Source organism: Zootoca vivipara, chromosome 12 (assembly GCF_963506605.1).
Source record: "Zootoca vivipara chromosome 12, rZooViv1.1, whole genome shotgun sequence".
Lineage (NCBI taxonomy): Eukaryota > Metazoa > Chordata > Lepidosauria > Squamata > Lacertidae > Zootoca > Zootoca vivipara.
In genome coordinates this window covers 3,452,910-3,480,627 of record NC_083287.1, presented here as the reverse complement: position 1 = coordinate 3,480,627, position 27,718 = coordinate 3,452,910, and the positions used below count along the sequence as shown (strand labels likewise).

The 27,718-nt window shown below is 41.4% G+C and overlaps 1 protein-coding gene across 4 annotated transcripts in view; it reads right to left on the bottom strand.

The window, feature by feature from the left end:
* Positions 1 to 1,238: 1,238 nt before the first annotated feature.
* EGFR (epidermal growth factor receptor) overlaps positions 1,239 to 27,718 on the bottom strand; it is a 155,326-nt gene continuing 128,846 nt past the window's right edge. For 3 of the 4 annotated variants that reach the window (XM_035101351.2, XM_035101353.2, XM_060280548.1), the window contains 10 exons: positions 27,500 to 27,598; positions 21,881 to 22,066; positions 19,055 to 19,210; positions 17,700 to 17,775; positions 16,789 to 16,935; positions 14,121 to 14,218; positions 13,065 to 13,232; positions 12,742 to 12,792; positions 12,450 to 12,555; positions 1,239 to 11,379 (listed from right to left, as the gene is read on the bottom strand). In XM_035101351.2, the coding sequence (XP_034957242.2) occupies positions 11,003 to 11,379; positions 12,450 to 12,555; positions 12,742 to 12,792; positions 13,065 to 13,232; positions 14,121 to 14,218; positions 16,789 to 16,935; positions 17,700 to 17,775; positions 19,055 to 19,210; positions 21,881 to 22,066; positions 27,500 to 27,598 (1,464 nt within the window). In that variant the 3' untranslated portion in view covers positions 1,239 to 11,002. The remainder of the gene's footprint in view (positions 11,380 to 12,449; positions 12,556 to 12,741; positions 12,793 to 13,064; positions 13,233 to 14,120; positions 14,219 to 16,788; positions 16,936 to 17,699; positions 17,776 to 19,054; positions 19,211 to 21,880; positions 22,067 to 27,499; positions 27,599 to 27,718) is intronic. The other variant, XM_035101352.2, reaches the window with a different exon arrangement.

The window sequence follows — 27,718 nt, the reverse complement described above, 5'->3', positions numbered from 1 at the left end:
TATCTTTACCAGGTGCACTTAGCACTGCGTACTTTATCGTACCACAGACAGAAATTCAACAGGTAAGGTTTTTCAATTGCAAAGCTCTGGCTCACTCTGCTGTGACACAGACAGAAATTCAATCAATAGGGTGGGTGTCTAAGCAGCTTAGGAGCTGTAATTTAGCTTCCCCTCAGCAAAGCCCCCCAAAGCAGAAAAGCAAAAGTCCTTTTCCAGGATTTATTGCAACATAAGACAGCTTAAAACAGTGCACATTTCTTTAAAAAGTTACAAACATAAAACAAAAACGGTATTTAGTATTTCTATCTAAGGTACATGTGAACCATTAGCATTTCAGAAGCACAGCAATAAGTCAGAAAGTGGCATAGTGTCCTCAGGCAAACAGCATGATGTTGCTCTGGCAAGTTGCAGGTTGCAAAGTGCAATTTTACATCTCAAAGCCAGGTATCTTTATTCTAATTTGCCATGAGGGGTTCCGAAGTTTAATATTCTATTTTCTTACATTTACCACATCATCTCAAGAAACTGCAGAATTGGAAGGAATCTGGAGGTTGCCCAAGGTCACAAACACTTGGGCTGCAATCCAGTGTACACTTTTTTGAGAGTAATTCTCATTGAAGTCAAGGGGATTGACTTCTTAATAGGTATGTATAGGATTGCACTATTAAGGCTAAAGTGCATATTCATAAAGATTACATAGTACAGCCCATAGTACAGAATGCAGGTGCAGGAGTGCAAACTTGAATAAAATATTGGTGGGCCAAGTAAACCCCGCCCTGCATAATCGATCACAAGACATGGCATAGACATACCATTTCAATGGCTCTGCCCATCAAGTGGGGGGGGGGTGTTCAAATATATTACTGGGGGCCTGAAAGGACCCTGAGCCCTAGGAGTTGGCTCCCATGTGCAGATGGGGGAATGACAAGTTTGATTTCTTCCCAAGTAAATGCTCTGCCTCTAGAAAGCTAGCACATCACAGAGAAATATGCTGTGGCAACAAGGAGAGGTTAGTTCATCTCCCTTCCACCTCATGGTGCAGGCTGCTCCCTTGTCAGCACATATGTATACCATGCAAAGACTTAAAATAGTAGTAGTAGTAGTAATAGTAAATGACAACCAGAGCAACAGGGAGGTGATTACTCTGGGGGCATCAGTAACATTAATGACTACTGGCTCAGTCTCCAACAGTGTTCTTCATTCATACATCTAAATATAAAATAAACAACACAGAGAAGGATTATTTCAAGGCTTTATTTACGGTAAGTAAAATGGTCATGCTTCAAAAACACATTACAGTCATGTTTGAAAAGAAGGAATATGATTTAAGACTACATTGTGTATTACATTAAAACAATCTTGATAGCTTATGCTGCCTCCATCTTGGAAAGGAGGAACTAAAAGAAAACTTTAAAGTGCCTATTTATCTTTGTACAAAGTCCACCTATCAAAGAATTTTCAAAAATACACCAGTTCTACATAGCAGGGAGAGCACCTTCACTTCATGAACGCATTTTTAGATTTTATTGGTTTAACAGTCACCCCTCTTCCCAGAGAACCCTTGGGATTGCAGTTCTGTGGCAGGAAAGCTGGGAAATGTTGGACACCTCACCATTCATTGGGCTGGGGAGAGGAAGGAGAAGGTAAAAAAAAAGCTAAAGGACCCCTGGACGGTTAAGTCCAGTCAAAGGCGACTATGGGGTGCTGCGCTCATCTCGCTTCAGGCCGAGGGAGCCAGTGTTTGTCTGCAGACAGTTTTCCAGGCCAGCATAACTAAACTACTTCTGGCAAAATGGGACACTGTTTACCTTCCTGCCATAGCGGTGCCTATTTATCTACTTGCACTGGCGTGCTTTTGAACTGCTAGGTTGGCAGGAGCTGGGACAGAGCTCACTCCGTTGCAGGGATTCGAACCGCCGACCTTCTCATTGGCAAGCCCAAGAGGCTCAGTGGTTTAGACCACAGCACCACCCGCATCCTAGTGGAGGGAAAAGACAACTACCGGTACTGAAACTATATAAAAAAGTGGTGGTGTGGAAAAGGTTCCACTTTCCTAGCTATCTGACTCTATTTTTTTTATTATTCCTATTAGAGCTTTAAAATGCAGGAACCTTTATTCCTTTATTTCCTGGATGATTTCAGATTTGCTATTTATTCCTTCTACCGTTTACTAATAGTTGCACTATGGAGATTTGGGGCAAGAGGCGTTGTATACTTTTCCAAATCAAGAGGTGAATATGGATAATTTGGGTGAGGCACACTGAGTCATTAACAAGGCATTCTCTGAAGTTCTGATTTGCTCTAGACTCAGAGGGGTGACCATACCAGTAAATTGTATCCAATTCTGTCAGAAATTTTAAATATGCTACATGGAAACCTCTGAATGCATCTGCCTACAATTTGGCAGGATTAATCCACACTGGAGCAACAACTATGCCTGCGAATTTCTTCCACCTCCCTAAAAAGGGGGGAAAATATATTTTTACTTGCCATCATAGTGAGTGGAGAAGAAATTTGCAGGCATAGTTTTTAACTGATCTAATGCGGTTCCAAATAATGAGTTGAACTGGAAAGCCACGGTGCAACTCCAAAACAGATTGGGCTACTTCCCAAGGCTACAAATATCAGTCACATGTTCTGTCCAGTGCATACCTCTAGAATTTGCGTAGTATTTCTAGAAACCATACATGGAACATTAAATGTTCCCCAAGTTGGTGCAGGTGGAGGTTGCAGGTGGGTGCACATGGATTCTAATGTGATCTGAACAGGACAGACTTTATAAACGTCTTATAAAGTGAAGTGGTGGTGTATTAGTAAATTACAACTACTCTGCTCCTAATTGTTTAACTAAGAAAATTATATATACCATTTTTGATGGAATGTGTTTTATAATTTGACCTAAGTCAAATTTTTCAAAATTTCTAATTAGCTCCCCATGCTGATCCATTTTCAAGAGTCAAAAGGGAAATCAAAGACCTCTTATCACCTGTAATTCCAGTCCTTTTTTCAAGGGGTACTCAAGGGCACACATTCCTGGCACCTCTTTTTGTTGTTAAAAAGTGTGGCACATACTGTAACAACTTCATAGTGAGTACCAGCACCTATTTTTCTAGGAAAAAAGCACTGAGTGATTGCATAAAAGCTTCCGCTTACAAGCCAGTCAGAACATTCCTTTCCCATTGAACACAATACACTATATTACAGTGAGTGATATCACCATACATCCTCCAAAAAAACAAACAAAAACACCAGGAAAATTGAAAAACTATGTAAAATAATTATGTACATCTTATTTCACTGAATATACAAAGTTTTAAAATCAACACTAAAAACAATTTAGCAATACAAAATGTGACATTTATTTTTACAACTGTGCTTTCATAAGTAACTTTACAATGCTCATGTAGAAGACATGTGCTCCAGTAATCCTGCATTACCTCCATGTATTTCAGTGGAATAGTTATTGGTGGTTTGAACCCTATACCTAAAGATACACTACTGAATATAATCTATATTCCCTACATAAAGCTGATCACAACTTCACTGAACTAATACAAATATGGCACTAGTTCCACAGGATCTTTAATACACGCATGCCCCCAGTTCACCCCTTTATCATGCAAAATAGGCAGACAGGACTGGCCCATCCATGAGGCAAGGTGAGGCGACTGGCTGGGGCAGCAGGATCCACCGGGGCAGCAGATTCAGCCTCCAAGGAATGCCTCACCAGCAGTACACTCCACTTCAACCATCAGGTAAGGTTGATTTGACCTCCCTATGTACCCAGAGTAGAGCTTCCCTTATTCCCTGGTGTGTGTGGGGCACCATTTTGTGGTTCACTTCAGGTGCCAAAATGTTTTGGGCCAACCCTGTAAGTAGAGACTCCGGATGAGGATGTGCCACCTATTCTCCTAGAGACATGTATGGGGGTTATATGAGCATCACCATGCAGACACGCATCCAAATTTGCTTCTGTGCCAGGGCTGGCCCCATACATTTTGCTGCCTGAGGTGAAGGACAAGATGATGCTCCGCCCATTCCACATGCAGAAGCTGACCAGACTAGCAGTCGACTCTTACTTGGACACTAGTGTCAGGAGAGCACCCTGTGCTGCATGAGAGGCCAAAAGGCTAGTTAGTGGCCACATGACAAGCCATATGGCACTGATAGATCTGTCCTCGGAATAACTAACAAATGTTCCATCCCTGAGGTTCCACCTCACTCTGCCTAATGGTAGAGCCGGCTCTATTGGGTATGCACACCTCCCTTTTCTCAAAGTGGTGCACAGCTTTGACCTTGTATTGTTCACAGTAAATCAATTCAAGACTCAATGGATGCAGCAAGATGAACATTAGGCATTCCCTGACTACTAAGATGTTGTAAGTGATGACGCACAAAGCATTTCCCATGTGTTTCAAATGGGGCTTGAATGGAAGATATATTGGTCATTTGTGTACTAGATGATATACTGTTATTGCACAATTCTAGATCCAGGGACTGGGGATAGGTAGAAATCTGATTCTAGAAGCTTCCAAGACGCATTATTTGTAGCAAAAACAACACAAAATTAGCCAAATCATGTATCAAATAGGTGGGTTTTTTATATTAAAAAAATAGCTGTGTGTTTCAATCTTTTCTATAGAAACTACCTAGGTGTAAGACTTGAATTCATTACATTTTTCTCTACTTTTCTGTGCATAAAGAAAACTGCGCCCCCCACCTTCCCAGCAAGGCATCAAAATCCATTTATAGTTTAACATCAGTGGAGACAAACAATCTATGCATTTTAATGGAGTTTTGCCACCAGTTTTGGATCCCAGATACTGAAAAGACAGAAGGGTTCTGTCTGCCATGCCTTGCTCCCGTACAATTCCAACTGAAATGGAACAGTGCTTATGAGACCCTTTATCTGTACTAACATTTAGCTTTGCAAAACAGTCTTACACACGTTAGCAAATTATGCTGTGTCATAGAGAAATTCTTATTGCTCAAATGGGAAATCCCAAATAGAACTTGCGGGACACAAATTACCGACAAAAAAGTGAAAGTGTATGTGTGCATATATGTAGAATGCAAACTAGATGTAGTATATGATGCAGAAACAGGTATATGAGCGGTCATATTTCACTATGCCATCCATTATCAAAATATTTAAAAGTAAATATAACAACAACAGCTGAAAGAAATGGGCCTTGTTACTTGAATATGCCTGCAGTCCTATGCATGTCTACTCAAAAGTCAGTCCTCTCTTGAATTCAATGGGATCTGTTCTCAAGAAAATGAATATAGCATTGAGGCCTATAGCATCCCCCTGGTTATCTGCAGACTAGTCATATTTTAATGCTAAAATATATATTCAGCCAGTCCTTAGATATTAAAAATACTTGTTTTAATGAGGATTTGTTTTGTCCCCCAAACACCTGGATCCACTATTAAGTAAGAACCTATGAAAATAGGGATGAATGTTATTTTATTTAAAGCAAGAAAATTAGACATTATCTTTGGTCCTAAGTATTCTATATCCTAGAAAGTCAGGTGCTGGAACAACAACAACAACAACAACAACAACAACAACACCCCAAAAAGCAAAGGAAGTGAAAAATATTGGGGAAATAAAATATGAAATGAGTTTTCAGTAGGAAAAAAATCACAAATTCATGGTGATTTAAGATTATTATAAAACTTTTTAAGTGTCACCCCCCCCCACAGTGAAATTTTATAAAGTTCACAATCTTTTTACTACACATTTTGACAAGAATGAGGAGGTGCAAAAAGAAAAGACAATGCTCACTTGTCCCACCTAAAATATTTTCTCACAGAGAAATGTAAATCATAGAAAAATTATAGCAATGTTAACAACAGCTGACATTGAAGAGGTAGGTAGCAGTTTTTGTGCTATTGCCTGTATGGAACTTCTAGGTCTCAAAAATGAAATGCTTGTCAGGAAAGGCAAAGGCTCTTGCACTGCTCCCGTCACTATATACTGTGTATTTAAAAACACATTTGGTGAAGGAATTAATACGAGATTCCAGTGCAGGAATCATTGGACATTACCATCCTATATGTGGTTTTTTTATGCTGCATAATGTTCTGGTGCACACATGGAAGACATCTCAACTACCTGCAAAACTTAACTGCTTTAATTCGACTGGTATAGTTGGTGCAATGTGTGCTACGGAAGTTGTGGCTACTTGAGAAAGAAATACTGTTACCAATAATTTTATTATTTATACCCCGTCCACCTGGAAACATGCATGTGGGACAGTCTAATGTGCAATGTGTAGAGGTATGGTAAGCAAGCTATGGTCTCCTCCCCCTGACAATAATTCACATAACATGCATGTGTTATTTATGTTTTGGTACCTGTGTGTTAACAACCCCTCTTCAAGAGGAACTGGTCTCCACACACAACAATTAGAACATTACCAATGTTATGAATTTTGCCTCAGGCTTGTTGGTATTCCAACTCATGTTGGACGCGCTCACAAGACTGAGTTCTGTACTAAATTTATATAAGAGGTTTGCAATATAAATCACAAGTGGGAGAAAGGCACTGTATCAATTCATCCTTATTGCAATAAGCAGAGCCTTACTCCAGTGCTGTGGGAAGAAAGTGGGGAGCAGCTCCCCTAAATGCCACTGACATAGAATCCCAAACTAACATGGGAACAGATGCTAGGTCAGCTATTTATACAATGGCACTGGCCTAGATTCCCTGAAGGAAAAACACTGGTGTAGCCAAGGAGGGGGGTATGGAAGAGCCATTATAGCGCCAAATCCCCAATGAGAGTGGAAAGAGGATGGCACTTTGCTAATAAACTGTTGTGAACAATAACTTTGTCCAGTAACCTGGACTTTAGTTTAGCATGGAATAATCTCAAGGCCCAGGGCCTAACCGACTACTATACAGAACAAATGTGATTTCTTCATGTATTTACTGTATTTTTCGCTCCATAAGACGCACCTGACCATAGGACAAACCTAGTTTTTAGAGGAGGAAAACAAGAATTTTTTTTTTTGCTTTCTTGAATTGTCCTAGGCATAGCAGCCAACGCCTAGGGGCCTAGGGGGCTTTGCCCCCCATTAAATATTTGAGGAAGTCATTCCCCCCCCCATGTTGATGGGCATTGTCATTTATATAGTGTGTATGCACTTTGTCTTGAGATCAATTGCAGCGGATCTCAACCTGTGGGTCCCCAGGTGTTGTTGGACTACAACTCCCATCATCCCTGAGCTTTGGCCTTTCTAGCTAGGGGCGATGGGAGTTGCAGTTCAACAACATCTGGGGACCCACAGGTTGAGAAAGGCTGATATAGTATGTGAGGTAGGGCTTACTTGCCCCCCCCCAATATTTTATTCAAGTTGGAAGAGGGAGGGAGGAAGGGAAGGAAGGGGTGACAGAGAGAAAGCGAGACAAGGAACAAAGGGGAGAGAGAGAAAGAAAGAGAGGGAGGGGTGAAAGAGAGAGGGGGGAAGGAAGAAGGGAGGGGAGGAAGGGGTGAGAGAGATAAAGAGAGGGAGGGAGGGAGGGAGGGAAGAGAAGGGAGGGAGGGAGGGAGGGAGGAAGGAAGGAAGGAGAGTGAAAGAAAGAAAGAGGGAGAAGAAAGGAAGGAAGCTGGGAGGAGGGGCGGAAAGGGCTCCCTTCCGTCTCTCCCCTCACCTCACTCGCTGTCACAGAAGTAGCCTGAGAGCCGGATTCCCGCTGCGCACGGCTCTGGCATTCGCAGCTCTGGCTTTCTCGCCTTCGTGGCTCTGGCTCTCACATTCACTCCATAGGATGCACATACTTTTTTCCCATTCCCGCAGGGTTGTGTGTTGAGTCCCCTGCTCTATACCCTCTATACCAGGGGTAGGCAACCTAAGGCCCATGGGCCGGATGAGGCCCAATCGCCTTCTCAATCCGGCCCGCAGACGGTCCAGGAATCAGCGTGTTTTTACATGAGTAGAATGTGTGCTTTTATTTAAAATGCATCTCTAGGTTGGGGTATAGGAATTTGTTCATATTTTTTTCCAAAATATAGTCCAGCCCACCACATGGTCTGAGGGACAGTGGACCGGCCCACAGCTGAAAAAGGTTGCTGACCCCTGCTCTATACGTATGATTGCACAGCTATCCACTCCAGCAACAAAATCATCAAGTTTGCTGATGATACCACTGTGGTGGGGCTCATTTCCGGGGGGGGGGGATGAGTCCACCTATTGGGACGAGGTGGAGCGGCTCTGTGTTTGGTGTGGAGAGAACAATCTGGTCCTCAGCACTGCCAAGACCAAGGAATTGGTGGTGGACTACAGGAAGAAAAAGGCGGACATTCAGCCCCTGTATATTGGCGTGGAGAGGGTGGCTGTATTTAAGTTCTTGGGTGTTACCATCGAGCAGAGTATGACCTGGAGTGCTAATACCACTGCTCTGGTAAAGAAGGCCCAGCAGAGAATGTATTTCCTCAGACTTTTAAAAAAGAACAAGCTGAGTGAGAAACTGCTGGTGTCCTTCTACCGGGGCTCCATAGAGAGCATACTGTATCTCTGCTGCACAGTTATGGATAGGAAAGTGCTCCAGAAGGTCATAACCACAGCCCAAAAGATTATCGGTCATCCTCTCCCATCTCTGGAAGAGCTATACCATTTCCGTTGCCTTAAAAAAGCAAATAATATTTTACAGGATTCATCTCATCCTGGATATAGTCTTTTTGCACCGTTGCCTTCGGGCAAGCGATACAGAACAATTAAATCAAGAACGAATAGATTAAAAAACAGTTTGTATCCAAGAGCTATAACCATCCTAAATGCTGTAACTAAATAATATGATCCTGGGGAGTTGTGATGGGTGTGTCTGTGTCTGTAATTGTGTTTTTATTTTGTTTTTTATGGGATGGCATTCAATTTCAATGTACTATGTACAATTACAATAAAGTATTCTATTCTATTCTATTCTATTATTTTGGGAGGGAAAAAGTGTGTCTTATGGAGCAAAAATACGGCAATATTTTTAGGAAACAAATCCACAATTTGATAAAACAGAAGTAGGAATTAAATTATATATCTGCTTGTGTTTGTGTGTGTTCCAGTTCAACAGTGGAATGGTCTACTCTGGGAGGTTGTGGACTCTCCTTCCTTGGAGGTTTTTAAGCAAAGGTTGGAAAGTCATGGATGCTTTAGCTGAGATTCCTGCATTGCAGGGGGTTGGATTAGATGACCCTTAGGGTCCCTTCCAACTCTAGAATTCTATGCTAAATGATTTTAAAGGCTGTGAGTTTAGGTGGATTTTTAAATATAAACATGAGATACCTCAGTGGATCTAATCAAATCAGAAGCCAAAGTAAATTTAATTGAAATGTGGCCTGAGGAATGAAAGTAGGTGGGACAGAATCAGTGCATATTTTTGAACAGCATTACAGTAATGCAAGTTCAAAGAAAATGGCTTGAGTTTGCTTACTATTATGACGGTTGTTCTACTTTTAATAACAGAGAGACAATTTCAAGCTACTGTACACGAAGTGCTCTCATTTATGGACCACATTGCATCACAACATGAGCCATATAAGTTCTTTTGCATTGGATGGGTCCTTAAAGGGCCAGGTGGCTCAAGAAAAACTTTCAGTAGTTTGTTAATTTCCCTGTCGCTTTCAATGCAAACTTGTTGTCATTATATTGTATGAGTTTGGGGCTTGATGAGGGATTGCAGAGCAATGAAAGCTATCTGTTGAAACACCTTCCAGGCGTTAACAGGAAAAGGTAATTTCAATTTCAAAATCAGCTTGGCTGCTTATTTGGGGCTGCACGGCAGAAGGTGGAAATGAATCCACAAGTTTACAAGACTAATAGTACTTTCACATATAATCACTAGATTGGTCTGAAATTCTTGCATTATCAGTGCATTTGTGAGTAAAATTTTGGTGATCAAGTACAGGTGATTAATCCTAAACCCCTGCTTTCCTAATATAAGTGCTGTGTATTAACTGGTGTTTTATTCAAGAAGAAGAAAATCATTGTAGGGCTGTAACTGATTGTCTCTCCACTACTCACAGCAGTAAATCAGAAATCTGTAGGAACTTCTCATGCACACACTTCATTTATTAAGGTAAATGGGAGCTTAGCAAAAATATTAATTCCTATAGGGCTTGTGCAAGAGAATAGTGTGCCCATATTCAAACTACTTCAGCCAAATTGCAACCTTTGCATTTCCTCACTGTTTGAATTCATAATAATTGTCCAAATGCCATCAGGGCAGTGACTTGGAAATGTGTTTTGTTTTTAAACAGCATCCCTCCTCATTTAAAGCTTTTTAGTCAAACTTTTAAAACTCATATTTGTATCTCTAGAGAAAATATTGGAGCCAGAAGAAACCCCCCCCCCGAATGCCATCCACACCTTTGGTGAGCATTTTAGAGACAGTCTAGTGAGTTCCCAACAGTAGTGGTCCGTTGGCAGTGTGTGCTGCAGACATGTTCTTTTGCTAAACTAACCAGGGCTGATCACATTCTCTGCAACCTGCTTTATTTTCTGAGAAATATCTTAAGCAGAATCTCCACATTTTCCCCAAGTGCATTTTTCTTCTCATTTGTATAAGGAAACCTGGACCAATGTATAGGGAGTTTTTCTTTAAATCTTATGGCAGACAAGCTTAGGAGAGAGCGAAATATATTGTGTCACCTCTCTCAAATGATCCATGTGACGTGAAGTAGTTCAATATCTGGTCTTCTTGATCTCACAAAAGCTCTTAAAAATATCACAAATGTTTACAAAATATAGGCTGTAATCCAAAATAGTTTGTAAAGAAAATAAATGAATGCAACAGCAATTCATTGCTTGCTGGATGTTGTCTTTTCTTCCCATATCACGTCTTTGATAAAGACAGAAGTCCCAAGCAAGCTGGATGAAATCAACTCGCACATACAGAAGGAAAAAGGTGCATGTTGGCATTTTGCAGCTGCTCTCATCTGTTTCTATAGCAGCCAGCAATGTCACCTGCATTTCTGGTGCTACAAGAGGTCTCTTTTGGTAGTCATGCCGAGGCTTGAATGTATTCAACTTTTGGTGCTGCTACCCTGAGATATTCTGGATTCTCAGCTGCAGGAAGCTTAGAGATGCCATTGGCTTTGTTCTCCTTGGGCAAGAAGTCTTGCTGATAATCGGGATTGTCCAGATTCATTTGGTGGTTGGTTGTCTGATCCCAGTAGGGCAAACTGTTGAAAACTGTGTTAGCAAACGGAGAGAGGCTTGTGTTGAGATATTCAGGGTTGTCCACTGCTGTGTTGTGGGAATTCTGATGGTTTGAATCAGCCACAGACTTAGGCTCAATGGGAAGAGATAAATTGTTGTAGACTGGATTTTGCACAACAGAAGCAGGTGGTGTTTTGGTCACTAGCTGGTTCACATATTCTGAAAATGGTTGTAAGAGAATTAAGATAGGCAAATGCATGACGTAACATTATAGGGAAATAATTGCAAAGGACTAGATATGCCCTTCAGTAGGTGAAAGGCTGAAAGAACATTCTGGAGAGTAACCAGAGCTAATCACGTTCATATAGGAGCATGAGGGGAAATTAATGCAGGGACAAGAAAACAAAACTTTCCTGTGGGTATTGCAGTTCTCATGACAAAGCATTTCAGGGAACAAAATGATTCTGTGGCCAAATTGTGATTCAACATATGGGACTAGCAGGATTGACCTCAATCAGTTTGCATATAACTGAGCTGTGAGCTCTTTGGCTACTCCTAAAATCCTCTCATTCTGAACTTAATATGATACTTTTAATATGCTTTTTGGATTTTGTTTCATATGTGCAATGTACTCTCATTGCAGCTTTCAGTTCCTTTATTTTATTCACATTCATTCCCCCCCTTCCATATAAGCTGTGCACATTTAATATGCCCTTTTAGCATACAACTGTGTGCACATCAAAATTCCCGTTAGGCACATGAACTTATGATTCTAGGCATTGTTGAGCAGTCAGAAGCAACGTGCCTGTAATAGCAGATATATCTACCCCCTGCTTGGTTGCTAATAGGTTTGGTAGTTCTGTTTTTTTGAGTTGTTTTTTTTTTTGCCAAGGCTTCTGCGCCCTTATTTCTTTGTTTTTCTTATTTTAATGCAAGAGCCCCGAGAGTTACTGTCACTTATAAATTGACAAAGTAAAACAACATTTAAGAAATCTCCCTCTCTCATCTCAAGAGCAACCTGCTCAGATGCTGTGTGTTAGAACATAACGTGTTGGTCCAAGTGACCAAGATACTACTCCTCATAACTGCCTATTCACTGATTTACAGCTCAAAGCAGGAAAATCATGGAACTAACTATTTGGAGAATGGCAAAAAGAGACGCAAGAAAAGTTGTGCGAATTTTGTAATGGTTCTCCGCATATACAACAGGAAAAGAGATGCCCTCTCTAAAGACTAAATCTGCTTGCCTGAGGATTAAAACAAAGATTTGGTGATCTCTGTGTACTCACCAGGAGCAGGTAGGAAGCTATCATCCAGGCTGTCATTCAGGCATGTCTCAGTTGGATCTGAACTATATCGCTGGAGAAAGCTGTCTTCTCTCACTGGAAAGCCCTGCTGGTTAGGGTAAAGCATTGATTAAAACAAGATGTATGGCACACTGTTTCCAATAGCATAACACAGCCATTCCAAATCTAAAGGTAAACCTTGATGGCCTGTGTTTGTTTTAAGCACTCAATGATATTGAAAAAGCTGTGAAACAGTTTCAGTTTCTGCCTGTGGTCCTGAATTATTCAGACTTACCCCATTTCTATCAATACAGGTTATAGTTGTAGAATTATTGCTGGTAGCACTCTAAAATAGAAGAAGAGGGAAAAAAGTTTCATTGTTTTTGATTTAACAGAAGTGACATACTAGATTACCCGAGTGCATTTCATACCTATAAAAACTGTTTGGAAAACATTAACGTTTATTTTGGCAAAAGATCTGAACCAGGAAAGCTGATGCCATAATGTATTTAAAGTGCTACTGCATTTGTTGGTTTTGGTGCTGCTGCTGTAACAAGCTAGCATGAGACCGTCCTGGACTTTGCTCAATATGGAAGCTTTTTGGAAATAATTCCATACCAATGAACTTAAGAGAGGTGTCCGTGAGTTTGATGGGCTGCTGAAAAATCCCTGGTGTGGAATGAGGTATTCATCTGCATCTACAATGTCCTCCATGTCTTCCTCTTCCATCAGGCTTCGGTAAAATTTTGAGTCTGTTGGGCTTGGTAAGTGCATTCTTTCATCACCCTGTCAGGAGGCAAACCACAATGAGAATCTGAGATTTTGAGTTGCACCATTAATCACAGGTAGACATTTATCATTTCTCCCAACAGCTCATGACATAAAATACAAGTTCAAACTGAAAGCAAGAATGGCAAAGCTCTGTATTCATGGCAGCTGCTTCACTATAGCACTAGATCTAGCTAGTCCAGCATCCTGCTTCCAAAGTGGTTCACCAGACACCTCGCAGAAGTTTTAATGATGATGCTTGTGGGCCTTTGCCCATTGTTCTTCCCCAGGCAACTCATTTTCAGTGTACCAACAACAGTCCAGGTGTCTGAAGTTGGGATGTGTAGAACCTACCTTAAGAAGTTTCACTAGTCTTACTAGACTTCTTTATGATTCCCTTAAAATGCTTCAGAGATTTTGCCGGAGCTGAAACCTCTAAATTTACACTGAAATTTGGGTTCATGCAAAATCTGGTGCTAAGTGAGGACAGTCATAATTTTTGCTCCACAACACAGCCCCCTTCAGAGGTGGGGTGCTGTTTAGCACGTCCTTCCATTATTGGAAGAGCTGCAAAAACTGCCTCCTGCCTTCTGTTAGCAGAGATGTCCACTGGATCACTGCTAATGGAAAAATCACAAAAGCATTCTGTCTAGCTGATTAGTTCAAGAGCTAATACGGATCACAAATACATCGAAATCATGTTACCAGATTATATAACTTGTGTTGAATTTACCAACTGAGACATTGAAATTTTTGTTTTTAGCTTTATAGAAAACAACAACAGTTTTGCACCACTTCAGCCATTTTAAAATAAAATAATTTTATTATGCTAAAATAATCTTAAAATTCATTTTTTCTTATTGCTTTCCTTTAAAAAGTAGTTGCCACATTACTGATAGTCAATACCTGTATAACTAGGTAGCGCTGGGGGTCCCGAGCCATTTTGGAGAATTCTGCTATCAGCTCCCGAAATTTGGGGCGACTCTCTGCATCTATCATCCAACCTTAAGATAGGAGAGAGGGAGGGAGGGAGGGGACGGAGTTAGAAGTGACACTTGAAAAACCAGGAACATCTGCTAGTAAGAGAGTAAACTATAAAAGGAACCAGAAACTTCTGATTCCCTTGCATAATACTGAACACTAAAGGATCCCTAGAATTAGGAAACCATCATTGCTTCTTTACTCCAAAAAATCCTAGGTCTATAACCTGGTATCTGTAACACTGGGGGGGACTGACTTGTTTTGTCTGCAATCTCCATCTGAAAACAGAATCCACAAGCACAATACTGTCACAATTTGTGTTTTTGTTTTTTGGTACACCTACTTTGTTTATTATCTTGTCTAATTAAGAGTTCTGGAGAACTCAAAGTTTGTGAACACTTGGGTTGGTTTCAGTAAATGTACTTTCCTGGTGTGAATTTAGCTTTAGCTTTGTAATTTACAGCAGATCTGTCATAAATTCAAAATGAAGTATTTAATGCCACCTAGTGGATGATTTTAAGTACCATTTCTTAAGCTGAGAAAGAACACTTCTACCAGGTTCCTTATATAGCATTTAAGGAGGGAGAAAAGATTCATACTTAAGTGGGATCAGGAGGTGCCAACTTGAATAAAATATTGTGGGGGCCCAGGTAAGCCCCACCCAGCATAATCTATCGCATTACGCAGTGCACACACAAATAATAAATTATTATTATGATGATAAAAATAATAACGAATTATTACCCCCCCACCAGCCCCTTCCCTTGGTGCACATAGGAAGTCAACATGCTTCAAAATGTCCAATTCCCCCTTTACTAGATGAAGAGCTCCTTGGGGAGGTGGGGCAGTGGCTTACTTTCGAGTAAATGCAGCTAGGCTGGAGCTGGAAATGTGGGGAAAGTTCAGCATCCACACAGAGCTAGGAGGGAGAGGGCATTTTCTTTCCATGGGAACTGGTGGGAGGGGCTTGCAGGGGGCAGAGGCAGCCGCTTCACACCTTTCTGGGCCTGTCAACTGACTGGTCACCTCCGCAGTGCTCCACGTGCTTCATCTTTGCCTCCCTGCCCTGGGGCTGCGGCTTGCGCCTTTCTGGGCTGGCCAGCTGACTGGGTGTCGGGCAAAGCTGGCGGCCAAAGAGGGGTGCTTGAGGCAGCCACGAGGATGAGGTAGCGCCAGCGCCAGCCAGAGCGCTTGCTGTGGCAGCCTGGCTAAGCGGAGTCTCGACCGGCCATGCCGCCTGCGGAGTTGCTCTGGCCACTGCTGAGTGTGCGCTGAGGGCACCCAGCGGCATGAGAGAGGGCGATGGGCAGAGGCGTGCCGAGGCCTTGGGCATGATCAACGAAAATCCATCGTGAGATTGATGTGTTGGACATGCCTGTGCTAGAAGAAAGGACACGGTAGCAAGGGTTGGGTGATCTGGTATGGATAGAGGGGTAATAACCTCACTCCTCAAATCCTTATAAACAGTGCAAGCAGTGCACATGAGCCACTGACTTAATATTGCCATCTCCACATGGCCATAACTGTTTTTCCAGCGCAATTTTTTGAAATCAACCCTCAGGTACAGCTAAAGGCAGTATATTCCATCTTGCATAAGTAGAAAATAATCATCCCATTGACAAAATTTCCTTATTGTGGCCAAATCATTCTGTTGCTCAGTATCATATAGGTGCTGTCTAATTAAATTATTTGCTTTACTGAAGCCCAGTGTTAATAACTGTTGTGGTGATAAAACAGAAAAGTAAAACTTTTGGTTGACAATTTTACCCCATTAGTGCTCTCATGACAATCTAAGGGTAGTAGACCAGTGGGGTTTAAATTTAGTGTAAGCCAATAATTAAATGCCCTACACCAAATCTAATTCAACAGAGGGGAGATTAGCCTCCAAGACCAATGAAGCATTTGGAACACAGGATGGACCAGAAAAGAACTGCCTTAGGCACTTAGATTGAACAGCTTCTGTAGATCCAAGGTGAGCGCCTGTCCAAATCTGAGCCCCATATAATAACTGCTAGGCGTTTAGCTTCAAACACTTAAAGTGCTGATGGTATTTGATTGCCACCTTTTGTATTGAGAAGTGTGTCAGAATTTTGGTGCTTTGAGACACGTTTTCCTTTGCATATTTCTGATGTGCTCCCCAGGACCCTGTTGACTGAAAGTAAGGCCAAGGTATTTAAAGACTTTAACATGTTTGATCAACTCATTATCCATATACCATCTATGGGCCCTATAGTTTCTTGAAAACAGCATGACTTTGGTTTTCTTGTAATTCACAGCCAGCTCTTCTCTTTGGTAGTATCCCGAGAATGCTCTCATCTTTTTAGGCCTGCTTTTGTTTGAGATAGAAGTACCGCATCATCTGTGTATAAGAGTGTAGAGATGGCTTTTGTGGCCAATTCAGGGGCATGATACTCTGGGGATGTTAAGTTCTGGACAGTATCATTTATATATAAATTAAACAGTGCAGGAGCTAGGATACAACCTTGCTTACCTCCCTTTGTGGCTGGTACGGATCCTGTGAGTTGCCCATTTGTAGAGCAACACACTTTCAGCACAGTGTTCATATAGACATTGAATCAAGGAATTGACTTACATTTGACCATGATCATGTAGACATCTATTGTACAAATGGGAGGCTGAGGCAACCGCTCTCCTTTCTCCAAGACAGAGGAAATTTCACTGGCTGGGATACAATCATATGGTTTTGATCCAAATGTCATCAATTCCCAAACTGTGACACCTGAAATGTCATAGCAAACCAGAATGTTAAAGACTCATCCTATAGGGAAGAAGCCTCCTCTTTCGCCTGCAGACGCGCAGTTGCTGTCTGGGGACGTGGAAAGACTGCAGAGAGGACTGCAGGGACCATGACCCTGGGCAGGAAAGCAGCACTGAATACATCTGCTGCCCCAGCTAGGCATACACCAGCTCATAAAAGCAAGCAGGGAAGGGCTGGGTGATGGGCTCCATGGGGTGGTGAAGGATTCTCTCTGTGAGGGAGTCTTTCTGACCTCTAGCTGTCTACATGCTCTCTCATCAGAATGGTGCATGTGATGGTTATCTCCACATCAGAAGCTAGGTGTTTTCAAAGGGGGCCTAGGCCTGCATTGTTGTCGATACATTAGATACCTATACAAGGGATTTGGAGTTTTTTTGTATGGGAGGCGCAATCCATCATCTGAGGCCCCCCGCCCCAGCTGTAGTCTGAAGTGGTACAGCCCAGACACAGCTTTACTGCCTCAGAGGAACAAAGCCTTAACCTGCACAAATATACACTTCTTTTAAGGTCCTGTTTAGGAGCTGAAGCGTAAAATTATGATAAAGAGCTGAGAAAAATCCCTTTCCTCACATACATATTAGTGAAATGTTTTGTGTATTTATAGTCATAACATTCAATAACTTTTCCTATTAAATATATTCTTACATCATGGGGGGGGGAGCTCTTTCAGAAGATCATAAAATCTGCTCAGCTGCCTATCACCATAGCATTTCTTTCAGCCTTACCATAACTCCAAACATCACTTTGGTGGGTGTAAATGCGATGCAGAATAGACTCCAGTGCCATCCATTTAATAGGAACCTAGGAAGGAAGATAGCAACGTAATTGCTAAATCTGAATGCTAAATAGTAAGCACTGAGAAACAACTGGGATGAGTGCAAGGATGAGTTACAGTGGTACCTCGACTTACAAAGGCGATCCATTCCGTGGCGCTCTTCGTTAGTCTAATCCTTCGGTTGTCAAATTGTCTGTTTTGTGCATGCGTGAAGCACGATTTTGCGCTTCTACGCAGGCGCAGAATGCGCGCGGGGCGAAAAGACTTCCAGGTTTGCCGACTTCATAAGTCGAAACCTTCGGAAGTCGAGTCATTTGGATGTCGAGGTACCACTGTATTTTGAAAAACTGGATGTAAGAAGACAGCCAATTAAACAGAAGAACAGAATGCATTTTGGGCCTGATAATACTTATGTTGCATAAAACTGTTGTTCAGAATATATAAACTAGAAGTTTGCCACCAATAACACACTTTCTATTTATAACACATATTATTACTACCGTATGCATAGCTGCTTCTATTGAGCAGAGTTTAACAGATGGCTGCTAACACAGATAGATAACATAGTAATGCCAGTGCTTTGTTTATCAGTTTAAATTTCAGTTTAAATGCATTTTTGTCATCTAAGATATTGCATATTAGGAAAATGTTCAGAAAAGGGCAAACAACACAATCAAGGGGATGGAGCAATTCCCCTTTGAGAAACGGTTGCAGCATCTGAGATTTTTTAGTTTAGAGAACAGCTGAGTGAGAGGTGACATGCTATAAGTTTATAAAGCTATGCTTGGCTTGAAGAAAGTGGAGAGGTTTTTTGCTTTCTCCTGTAACACTAGAATTTATGGACATTCAATGAAGCTGAATGTTGGAAGATTCAGGACAGATAAAACAATGTAATTACTAACTCAGCATGTAATTCAGCTATGGAACTCCCTCCCACAGGAGGCAGTGATAGCCACCCAGTTAGATGGCTCTGAAAGAAGACTGGACAAATTAATGGAGGATTAGGCTATCAATGGCTACTTTCCACAATGGCAGGAATGCTTCTGAATACTAGTTGCTGGAAAAGGCAGGAGGGGAGAGGGCTCTTGTGCTCAGCTCCTTTTTTGTGACCTTCTCACATGTATCTGGCTGGCCACTGTGAGAACACGATGCTGGACTATGATAGCTGGATCTTTTTGTTTTCTTATGTGGGCAAGAGATTTCTTCAGGGACTGTATGGGAGTGATTCAAAAACTCTTGAGGCAGAAATGCACCAGAATTCTATCAAACAAACCAAGAAGAATAAATTATTATTATCTTTCTTACTTTTCCTCCTTCTGCATGGTATTCCTTTTCTTCTGCACCAAGCAATTTGGCCAATCCAAAGTCAGTAATCCTCACATGCTGAGGAGTCTTAACCAGGACATTCCGGGCAGCTAAATCACGGTGTACCAAACGACGTTCCTCCAGGTAATTCATTCCCTGCATCCAATAAATAGTTGTAAAAATCTTTTTTCATCACCCCACACCAATAGCCATGCTACGTAGAATATTAAAGGTCTATTGCTCTATACAATAAATGGCCAGTTCCAACGAGATTTCACCATTGTGGGAAATGGTTGCAAAGGTGGAGAGTGATTAGATGTTTTTAGGCTTATACTGCCTAAGTATATATTGTCACAAAGATCCTTCCAAAACCTAGGAAAGTAAGATTCCACTACCAGGTTTAGGTGCCAACTTTGGATCTTGTGTTCCTAACTCTGGATTCTCATGTTTTAGGACTACATAGCCTCCAACACCTCCATGGTTACTGGCCAAAGAGGTGCATTCCAATGACGGCTCTATCTTCCCTGTCGACCAAACTCACGTGGAACCATTCCAAGACTGATTGCGCATGGTATACAAGCACTAGCTGACACACAATCAGATTGGTGTGCTGCTGACATGAATCAAGTGAATCCATGCAGAATTTGGGATGAGGAAGCATTCTTGTGTGATTCCTTCACAAGTTTGCATCTCAAACCTTCAGAGTTTCCTCCAGATACTTTTGCTGTATAGTCAAACCTCGGTTCCCAAATGCCGAAAACCCGGAAGTAAGTGTTCCGGTTTCTGAATGTTTTTCGGAAGCCGAATGTCTGACGCGTCTTCCACTTGAGTGCAGGAAGCTCCTGCAGCCAATCAGAAGCTGCGCCTCAGTTGTCAAACATTTCGGAAGCTGAACAGGCTTCTGGAACAGATTACGTTCAACAACTGAGGTTTGACTATAGATCGGTAAATATACATACAGTAGTAGTAAATGTTGGGTGTATGGGAAAGGAATCATTGGAATGTTTCTCCATGTGCTGAAGTCTGCACAGATACATTCAAATCACTGCTTTCAACACATCAACTAAGATATCAACTCATCTCAAATGGTCATAACACCACAAATATATGTCACCATATTAATCCAAAGGATCTCTATATACAGCCTCCTTCAATTCAGAACTTCACAGAGGAAATGAAGAGGGATTCAGAGCAGCAGCAGGAGCAAATTCATTTGTCATGTGGGTGGTGGAAAATGCTGCATCTTTGGGCTGACTAAAAACCGTGAAGGCAGAAATCCTCTATTCTCTACACCATTAACAAATAGCAGAATTTATGTTTTCATGCTAAAGTAATAAACTATATTTGTGATATTCTATAGTACAGTGGTGCCTCGCTAGATGAATTTAATTCATCCCGCGAGTTGCTTCGTATAGCGAAAAATTCGTCTTGTGAAGCGTGCCATAGGAAACTTCGTCTCGTGAGTCTCCATTGAAATCGCAAAACACTTTCGTTTTGCGACTTTTTCGTCTTGTGAGGCATTCGTCTAGCGAGGTACCACTGTACTAACAAATACTTCCCTTGTTTTGTAGTTGTCATTGTTGGTACATGACTGTTAATAACTGTAACCAGAACCTTTACACATTATGAAACACTGGCATCTTATATGCTTGTGAAAATGGAGCCTTTGAAAGAACTACAATCAACTCATTTTTGAAAAAGGCCAACAGAGAAAAGGCCTGTTAATGCTTGTGTGTGTGTGTGTGTGTGTGTGTGTGTGTGTGTGTGTGTGTGTGTTAAATCCCCCCAAACAGAAATGTGACGATGACACAGTAGTAGGAAAATGTTTTTCTCCCAAGTGTCCACCCCCATCCTTTCTCCATTAACCTTGGACCAACATCATAGTATCTACTAAACATTTTCAGATGAACTCCCACAATATGCTAAGGGCTCCCAATATTGCCAAACAACTTACCCTAGCAAACTGGCAGAAGGCCACAAAAAAGGCTTTTTTCATGAAATAAATGTAGCTTTGATGAGCTGTTATTCTCAAACAAATCAAATCAACAACCCCAACAAAATCCTATCAAGAGTAACCTCAGTCAAGGACTTTAATAGTTACAGTTTATTAAATCAGCTATTCCTTCCACAATTGAGTATATGCATGTATTATGCTATAATATACTGTAACTAGAATGCCATGTATTAGGTAATAATCTATTTGATCTCATCCTAGAAAAAGAGGTGATTTACAGCATAATTTGATTATATACTAGTTTCTAGATTTAGATATAGATAGTAACTGCATCTTTCATAGTACTCTGATATTCCACTTCAAAATCCCCTCCCTTTTTTATTAGGAAGGTTATGAACTGCCTCTTGAGATGCTTTTGCGCTGAGAAAAATTCTATGCTTCAGATAATTAAAGATAACATCCTTCAGAAAATGTTATTTCAAAGCCATAGGAAGAAATAAAGGAATGAACTCTGTGGAAAAGCACCTTTGGGATCTGCTTTCCTGCTTGTGTGATGGATTTGCTCTGATTTATAGACAAGCAGAGTTGGCCTTTTACCAACCTAGAGAACTTCAAGACTAATACTACTTACCCAGTGTGCGTCTTAACTTTGAAAAATAATATTAATAAAACAAATATGCACCACCAATCCATACTGTGTGGCTAGATAGTTTTAAAATTCAGCTGAGTTTTCAAAAACAGCTTCCCAAAAATCCAGAATTCCTAGTGGATGTAATCATAATCATTCCCTTCTGTCTGCTTCAGCTAGCTCTTTAAATTGTATAATATCAGTCATTGTCAAGCAGCTAGTTGAAATTAATTCCTTAATTTACCTTTGCAATCTGCACACACCAGTTGAGAAGGTGCTGGGATCCAATGTTATCCTTGTGCTCTCGAACGTAGTCAAGAAGGCAGCCATAAGGCATAAGCTGCGTGACGAGCTGAACAGTGGAGGTGAGGCAGATTCCCAGCAAACGGCACACATGGGGGTTGTCAACACTGGCCATGACATAGGCTTCCTGATCAGGAAAAAGAGGAGAAAAAAGAAACTGAAGCACATTAAATGATATTGTTAAGTAATTAGGTGGGGGAAATGGCATTGTTCATCACGCTTTGTGCATGACTCTACATTTTAATAAATATAAATACTGTTATAAAGAATGAGGTGGTAGAACTGCTGCATAAATACAAAGTGCAAATGGAATGCCCTACATTTCAGAGTTAAAAGCTTCCTGCAGACAGTAGGGGTGGAGAAGAACCTTTTTGAGCCTGAGGGTCACATTCATTATTGGGGAACCTTCTGGGGGCCACATGCCAGTGGGGTCAGGGCCAGGAGAAAAAGTGATCGGAGCAACTGATCTAACTCAGTAGGATACATTCCAGTCATCCGAAAGTCAGAGGTTTCTAACTGCTTTCTGCTGCCCTACCATCCATGGAACATGGTGAACTAGTCCAAGTCAGATGGAGAGTAGATCCAATGAAACCAATGGATTTAAGCTTAATCGGTGCTTTTTTCTGGGCGTACGCAGGAGTACACATAGCCCTAAACATTTTGTGAATATAAGTTTGACCTCATTGAAGGGCAGTATTTCAATATGAGTAGGAAAATGAGAGTTTAAGGAAGTTTATAATGTCTGATGTTTTATTGTATTTTTAATATTTTGTTGGAAGCTGCCCAGAGTGGCTGGGGAAATACAGCCAGATGGGTGGGGTATAAATAATGAATTATTATTATTATTAGTAGTAGTAGTAGTACCCCTAAACATTTTTTAGAACAAAAGCACTGAGCTTAACTAACATTGGATAATCATTCTCTAGGCAGAGTAGGCACCAGCCTATGGGCCCCACACCTTTTAGGGGCCACACAACAATGAATCAAAATAATGCTAATTTGATCTTGAAATATAATTACAATCAAGCTTTCTTAGTTCAGTGTTATCCCACTACAGTCCGTGCACAAGGCCCCCCCCCCCGGATTTTGACTGCCTGGGGGGGGGGCTCCACAGGGTTTAATCCGGCACCAATCCTCTGCATGTGACAGAGATTATTCACTACAGTATGTGGAATCAGTTTTCAGAAGCTTCTCTTGGCAATTGTAATATCTGCTGCAGCTCCAACTTTTCCTATGTGGTTGTTGTTGTGGTTGCTGTTATTTAATTCCTTCCTTCCTTGATGGTACACACTACACCCTGAGTTCTGGGGTCTGGGAATATAAACATTGGTGTAGATATGTGTATAAAATGTAGTGTGTGTGTGTGTGTGTGTGTGTGTGTGTGTGTGTGTAAGTGTAACACATACCTATATTAACAAAACATTGTAAAAAGTTATTTCGAGGAAAGTTTAAAGACTTGTGATACTGCCATTTACTGTAGCTGAATCAGAATGGTGAACCAAATTTGCTTCTTCCTCTGCTTCCTGTTATGTCAGATACATGCTGTATTAATTTTTTAGTTAAGTCAATATTCCCCAAACTGTGCTAAAGTCCAACTCACCCTCCTGCAAAAAGTTGACCTGAAGTCTACTAAACTGGGAATTTAATTGTATGGGATGTGTGTATATGTTGGCCACACAGAAAATGGAGCTGTTCCAGAATTTGACAGAGCTTATTAAATTTGATACTGCCAAGTGAAACAGACGCCAACCCTCAAAGAGAGAATAATGAAGCCATTGTGCAGTCATCTGTTCTTTAAAATGCTTGGAGAAATTACAGCAAAGCTCTTGTTTTTACACTTTATCTTGGAAATCTCTGAGGTACGCCATGACCTGCTGCAAGTATGTGTGGTATTTGATGGTAAATCTCCTGAATTAGCTCTTATCCTAATAAAGTCATTACGAGCTGTGGCTGGAGAATGAACTGGATTTTAATACTTGCAGAAAAGTTCAGAAGCAGCAGAACTAATGGCAGATCCTGCTGGTTTACGTAACAGTGGAAAAGGGAAAATGTGAGGAAGGGAGTTAGCCCCACTGCCCAACAGGATTGCTGCATGCTAGAACACAACACAGAAAGGGGACCTCTTAGTTGGATTAGAACATTCCAGAAATGCACCTACAGTGGCCCATGCAGGTGGGACTTCAGAAGCAACAGCAAAATAAGCACTGTGTGTTTTATCTATGTTTGTATTATTTATTTGTGGATTACTACAACTGATTTGTCTCATGGAGGGCAGGATGCAAATAAAATGTATTATTATTATTATTATTATTATTATTATTATTATTATTATTATTATTATTACCAACTTACATTTTTCAAAAAAGCACCCAGCACCAAATATAAAATGTAAAATTATACAGCTGCACACAGATGTCTTTTCACTTTCTTTTTTGCAAGGTTTGTTTAAAGGAAGAGTTTTGAGTTTTAGAACCCGCTTTATGGATTTGAAATCAGGACACAGTTGGCAGTCTCATCAACCTTATTGAAAGTTAAGAAAGACACTCATGAATTACTGTGATTTTCCACTTTCAGCATGACTCCTCCAAGAAATGAGATTGCATGGCTAAACATCAGTGTGAACAAGACAGGGACCACAATCAAACACATTTGTCAGTGTGGTGTAATGATTAACATGTCAGGTTAACCCTTCCTCCCCCAGCTGCAATCTCCACAAAGATTCCCCTTATGTGGCATTTAGGCTTTTAAAAGAGAGAGCTTGCATTAGCACTAACAAAAACTTAACTGAGGCAATAGGGGATTGAGGAATGGAGGGGTCAAGGAAGGGTGCTCACTGGCCAGGAGGTCTCATGGGCCAGGGGACCTTTGCTCCTGCTCTATACAACCCAATACATGGAAGACATTGTGCAGAGAAACACATGATAGTTCATAGTCTTGGGATCTGGATACCTGAAGGACACCCTACTTCTGTACAAACTTACTTGGCCTACAGAATTCATCAAAATTCTGACTCTCAGTGCCCCTGACTTTGGAAATGAGATGGGCTGCACAAAAGACAAGCCTTTCTCTGCTGAGGTGCCTTAACTGTGGGACACACTCCTCCTGCTTGTTTGCTCAGAGCCATTCTTAATGGTCTTCCAGAGGCACTTTAAAATGATACCATTTATTCAAACATTTAATGGAATCTAGGGTCTTTTAGGATATTTTCTTAAAGGGTGTAATGTACTTTAGGATTTTGATGTATGCGGCTGCTGCTGTTGAGAGGGAAAATTTGTTTGTTTGTTCATATCTTTATGTGGGAACGAGTTCTGAGTCTTTTAGGCTAGGCTAGGGTCAACACCATAAACAGATTCATCTGCTACCTTACAATACTCTGAGGAAGAAACAATAGTGGAAAGTGTGGTGTGGCTGTGTCACTCATCTAGCCTTCCTCTGGCTGAGTCACGGCTGCAACCAGGATCCAGGAGAGGAGGGGAAAGCCAAGGGTGCAGTGCAAAGGCATCAGTGGAGCCAATCCAGTGTTTCTACCAACACATTTGCACCAACCTGGCTGCCCCCTGGCCCATCTCCACCCTGGAATGCAGCAGAGAGTCAGCCAGAGGGTGAGCAGCTCAGCCCCCCCTGGCCATCTAGTACTAGCTAAAAAGAAAGAAAGAAAAAGATTAGGCTCTTCTGTTGGAGTAAGTGGACATGAGAAGGCGTTAACTTCCTTCATGCATGCAAATCATCCCATGGATGAGCTGGGTGCCAAGTCAGTTGCTATAGTATTACCAGTGTAATCAATGCATGTCAGCTCAGGGTGTTTTGTCAGTTTGTTAGACTTCAGTTAGTGTGACTGTTAGTCGGTGTTACTTGTCCAGCGTTACATCTTGAATTGCTGAACTTATTTAGAGCAACAGAGATCCTTTGTTTGCATCTGTATATATGTTTATCTCCAAAAGACTACAAGCAGTGGTGGAGCATCCCCCGCCTGTGGCCAGGATGAGTGTGCACCAACGCAGGGCCACGCAGGGCCAACGTGGGGGTGGGGGGCACCGTGGGAGCGGCCCCTGCCTCTAGCTAGAGGGTGCCATGAAAAGGATGCAACAGCCCACAGTGCCCTCCCCGCAAGCAGTTCCACTGGGAAAAGCATCGCTGGGCTCACACGGCCAGGGCAAAGGCCTGTTGCTTCCTTCTCAGGTGCCCTTCATCTGGAGAACACTGAGAAGGACACAGCTGCTCACGACGAGGCAGGGCTTCCCAACCCACAATAATCATATGGTTACAAATTCATTTTTTGGAGTACAATCACCATCCTAGACCAACCGTTAGTAACCTGACGATACTGAAACATCACTTTTCCTTTTATATGTCTATGGTTGATGGTTGTTTTGTTCAGCCTTACCTCTTTGGAGAAATACTGATGCACCATGCATGCTACATGGCAGCAACCATTGAAAGCTATTATATAAAATCATTATTAGGAGATAACACCATGTGCATGTTTTTGCTTTAATATGAAGCAGACTTTAAAAGTGGCATGATTCTTTATTTTTATTACGTTTCCAATGGTGAGAGGAGTTAGCTTTTTCTCCTAGACAAAGTATCTGCAGATTTTTTTTTCCAAATTGATAAACAGATCTTCAAAAATGTCCTTGAAATATAAAGCAAATCCCACAGATACTAAAGTGAAACAAAATGTATCAAAAGCAACTTCCTTATTTGAAAAAAACAGCAACTTTGTAACCCCAGCCCTACTTTTGCTCATATTAAGAATTTGTTCACTTTGAAAGTTTTAGACGATGCAATTGAAAACTGGCTATTACAGGCTGGCAGGATTATCCTCAGGGAGAGCAGGCAATGATTTTATGGCAGAGGAAACCACCACTTCCTCCTGGCTTGCATCAGTTAGGGCAGAAGTTGATGATGTTCCACCCCCACCTTGCCTTAGTGTTTCCCCGGGTGTAGAATTTCCCTCCCATTGACCACAATTGCAAGGGGAGGCAATAAACTATACCAGCTTAATGGGTATTTTTTTCTTTTGCTGGTTTAAGAGCATGTTGGGGGAACAAGGAGGGTTAGGATCCTGTAGACCCTTGGCCTTTCTCATTTTGGCCCCCACCATGGGCCAAATCTCTTCCTGTAGAACAATGGTGGAGGTCTCTGGGCATCTCTAGCCATGAACCTCCTTCTCTGCCTGCAACAGTTCTCTTTAGAATAGGGTTGCCATACGTCCAGAATTTCCTGGACATAGTTGGAATATGGCAGATGGAAGCCGTGCCTGGGCAGAAATTGCTGAAATGTCTGGGGAAATCTAGACATAAGGCAAGACATGTTGGAACCTCAACAACTTTGGCCCAAAACTTTTTGAAATATGGCAACCTTACTTTAGAATTACTTCCTAAAAGCATTTGATGGAAAATGTAAAGTGTCTCCCCTCCAAACCCAATTAAGGATGAACATGCATTTGTGAGCGCAGGAACTGAAGCCAACAATAAATTTATATTTGTCTTCATGCTATAAAATCCCAACAACCAATATTTCAATGCTTCAAAAGTGTGTGTGTGGGGGGGGGACTCACGTCAAGAATTTCTTTGTTGGCTTTAGGTGATGTGGCCTCTCTCAATTCCTTAATTGCTACAGGAATTTTAACTCTCTCGCCTTCTGGAATCCAAAGCCCCTGTAAAATAAAAAGGTTACATTTAGCATAGAACTAAAGAGCAAAAGTTTGGATGAAAAGTATATGGAGACTTCAACAGTGATTTGAACGCAGAAGCCAACAATGAGCTAGGTAACCCCT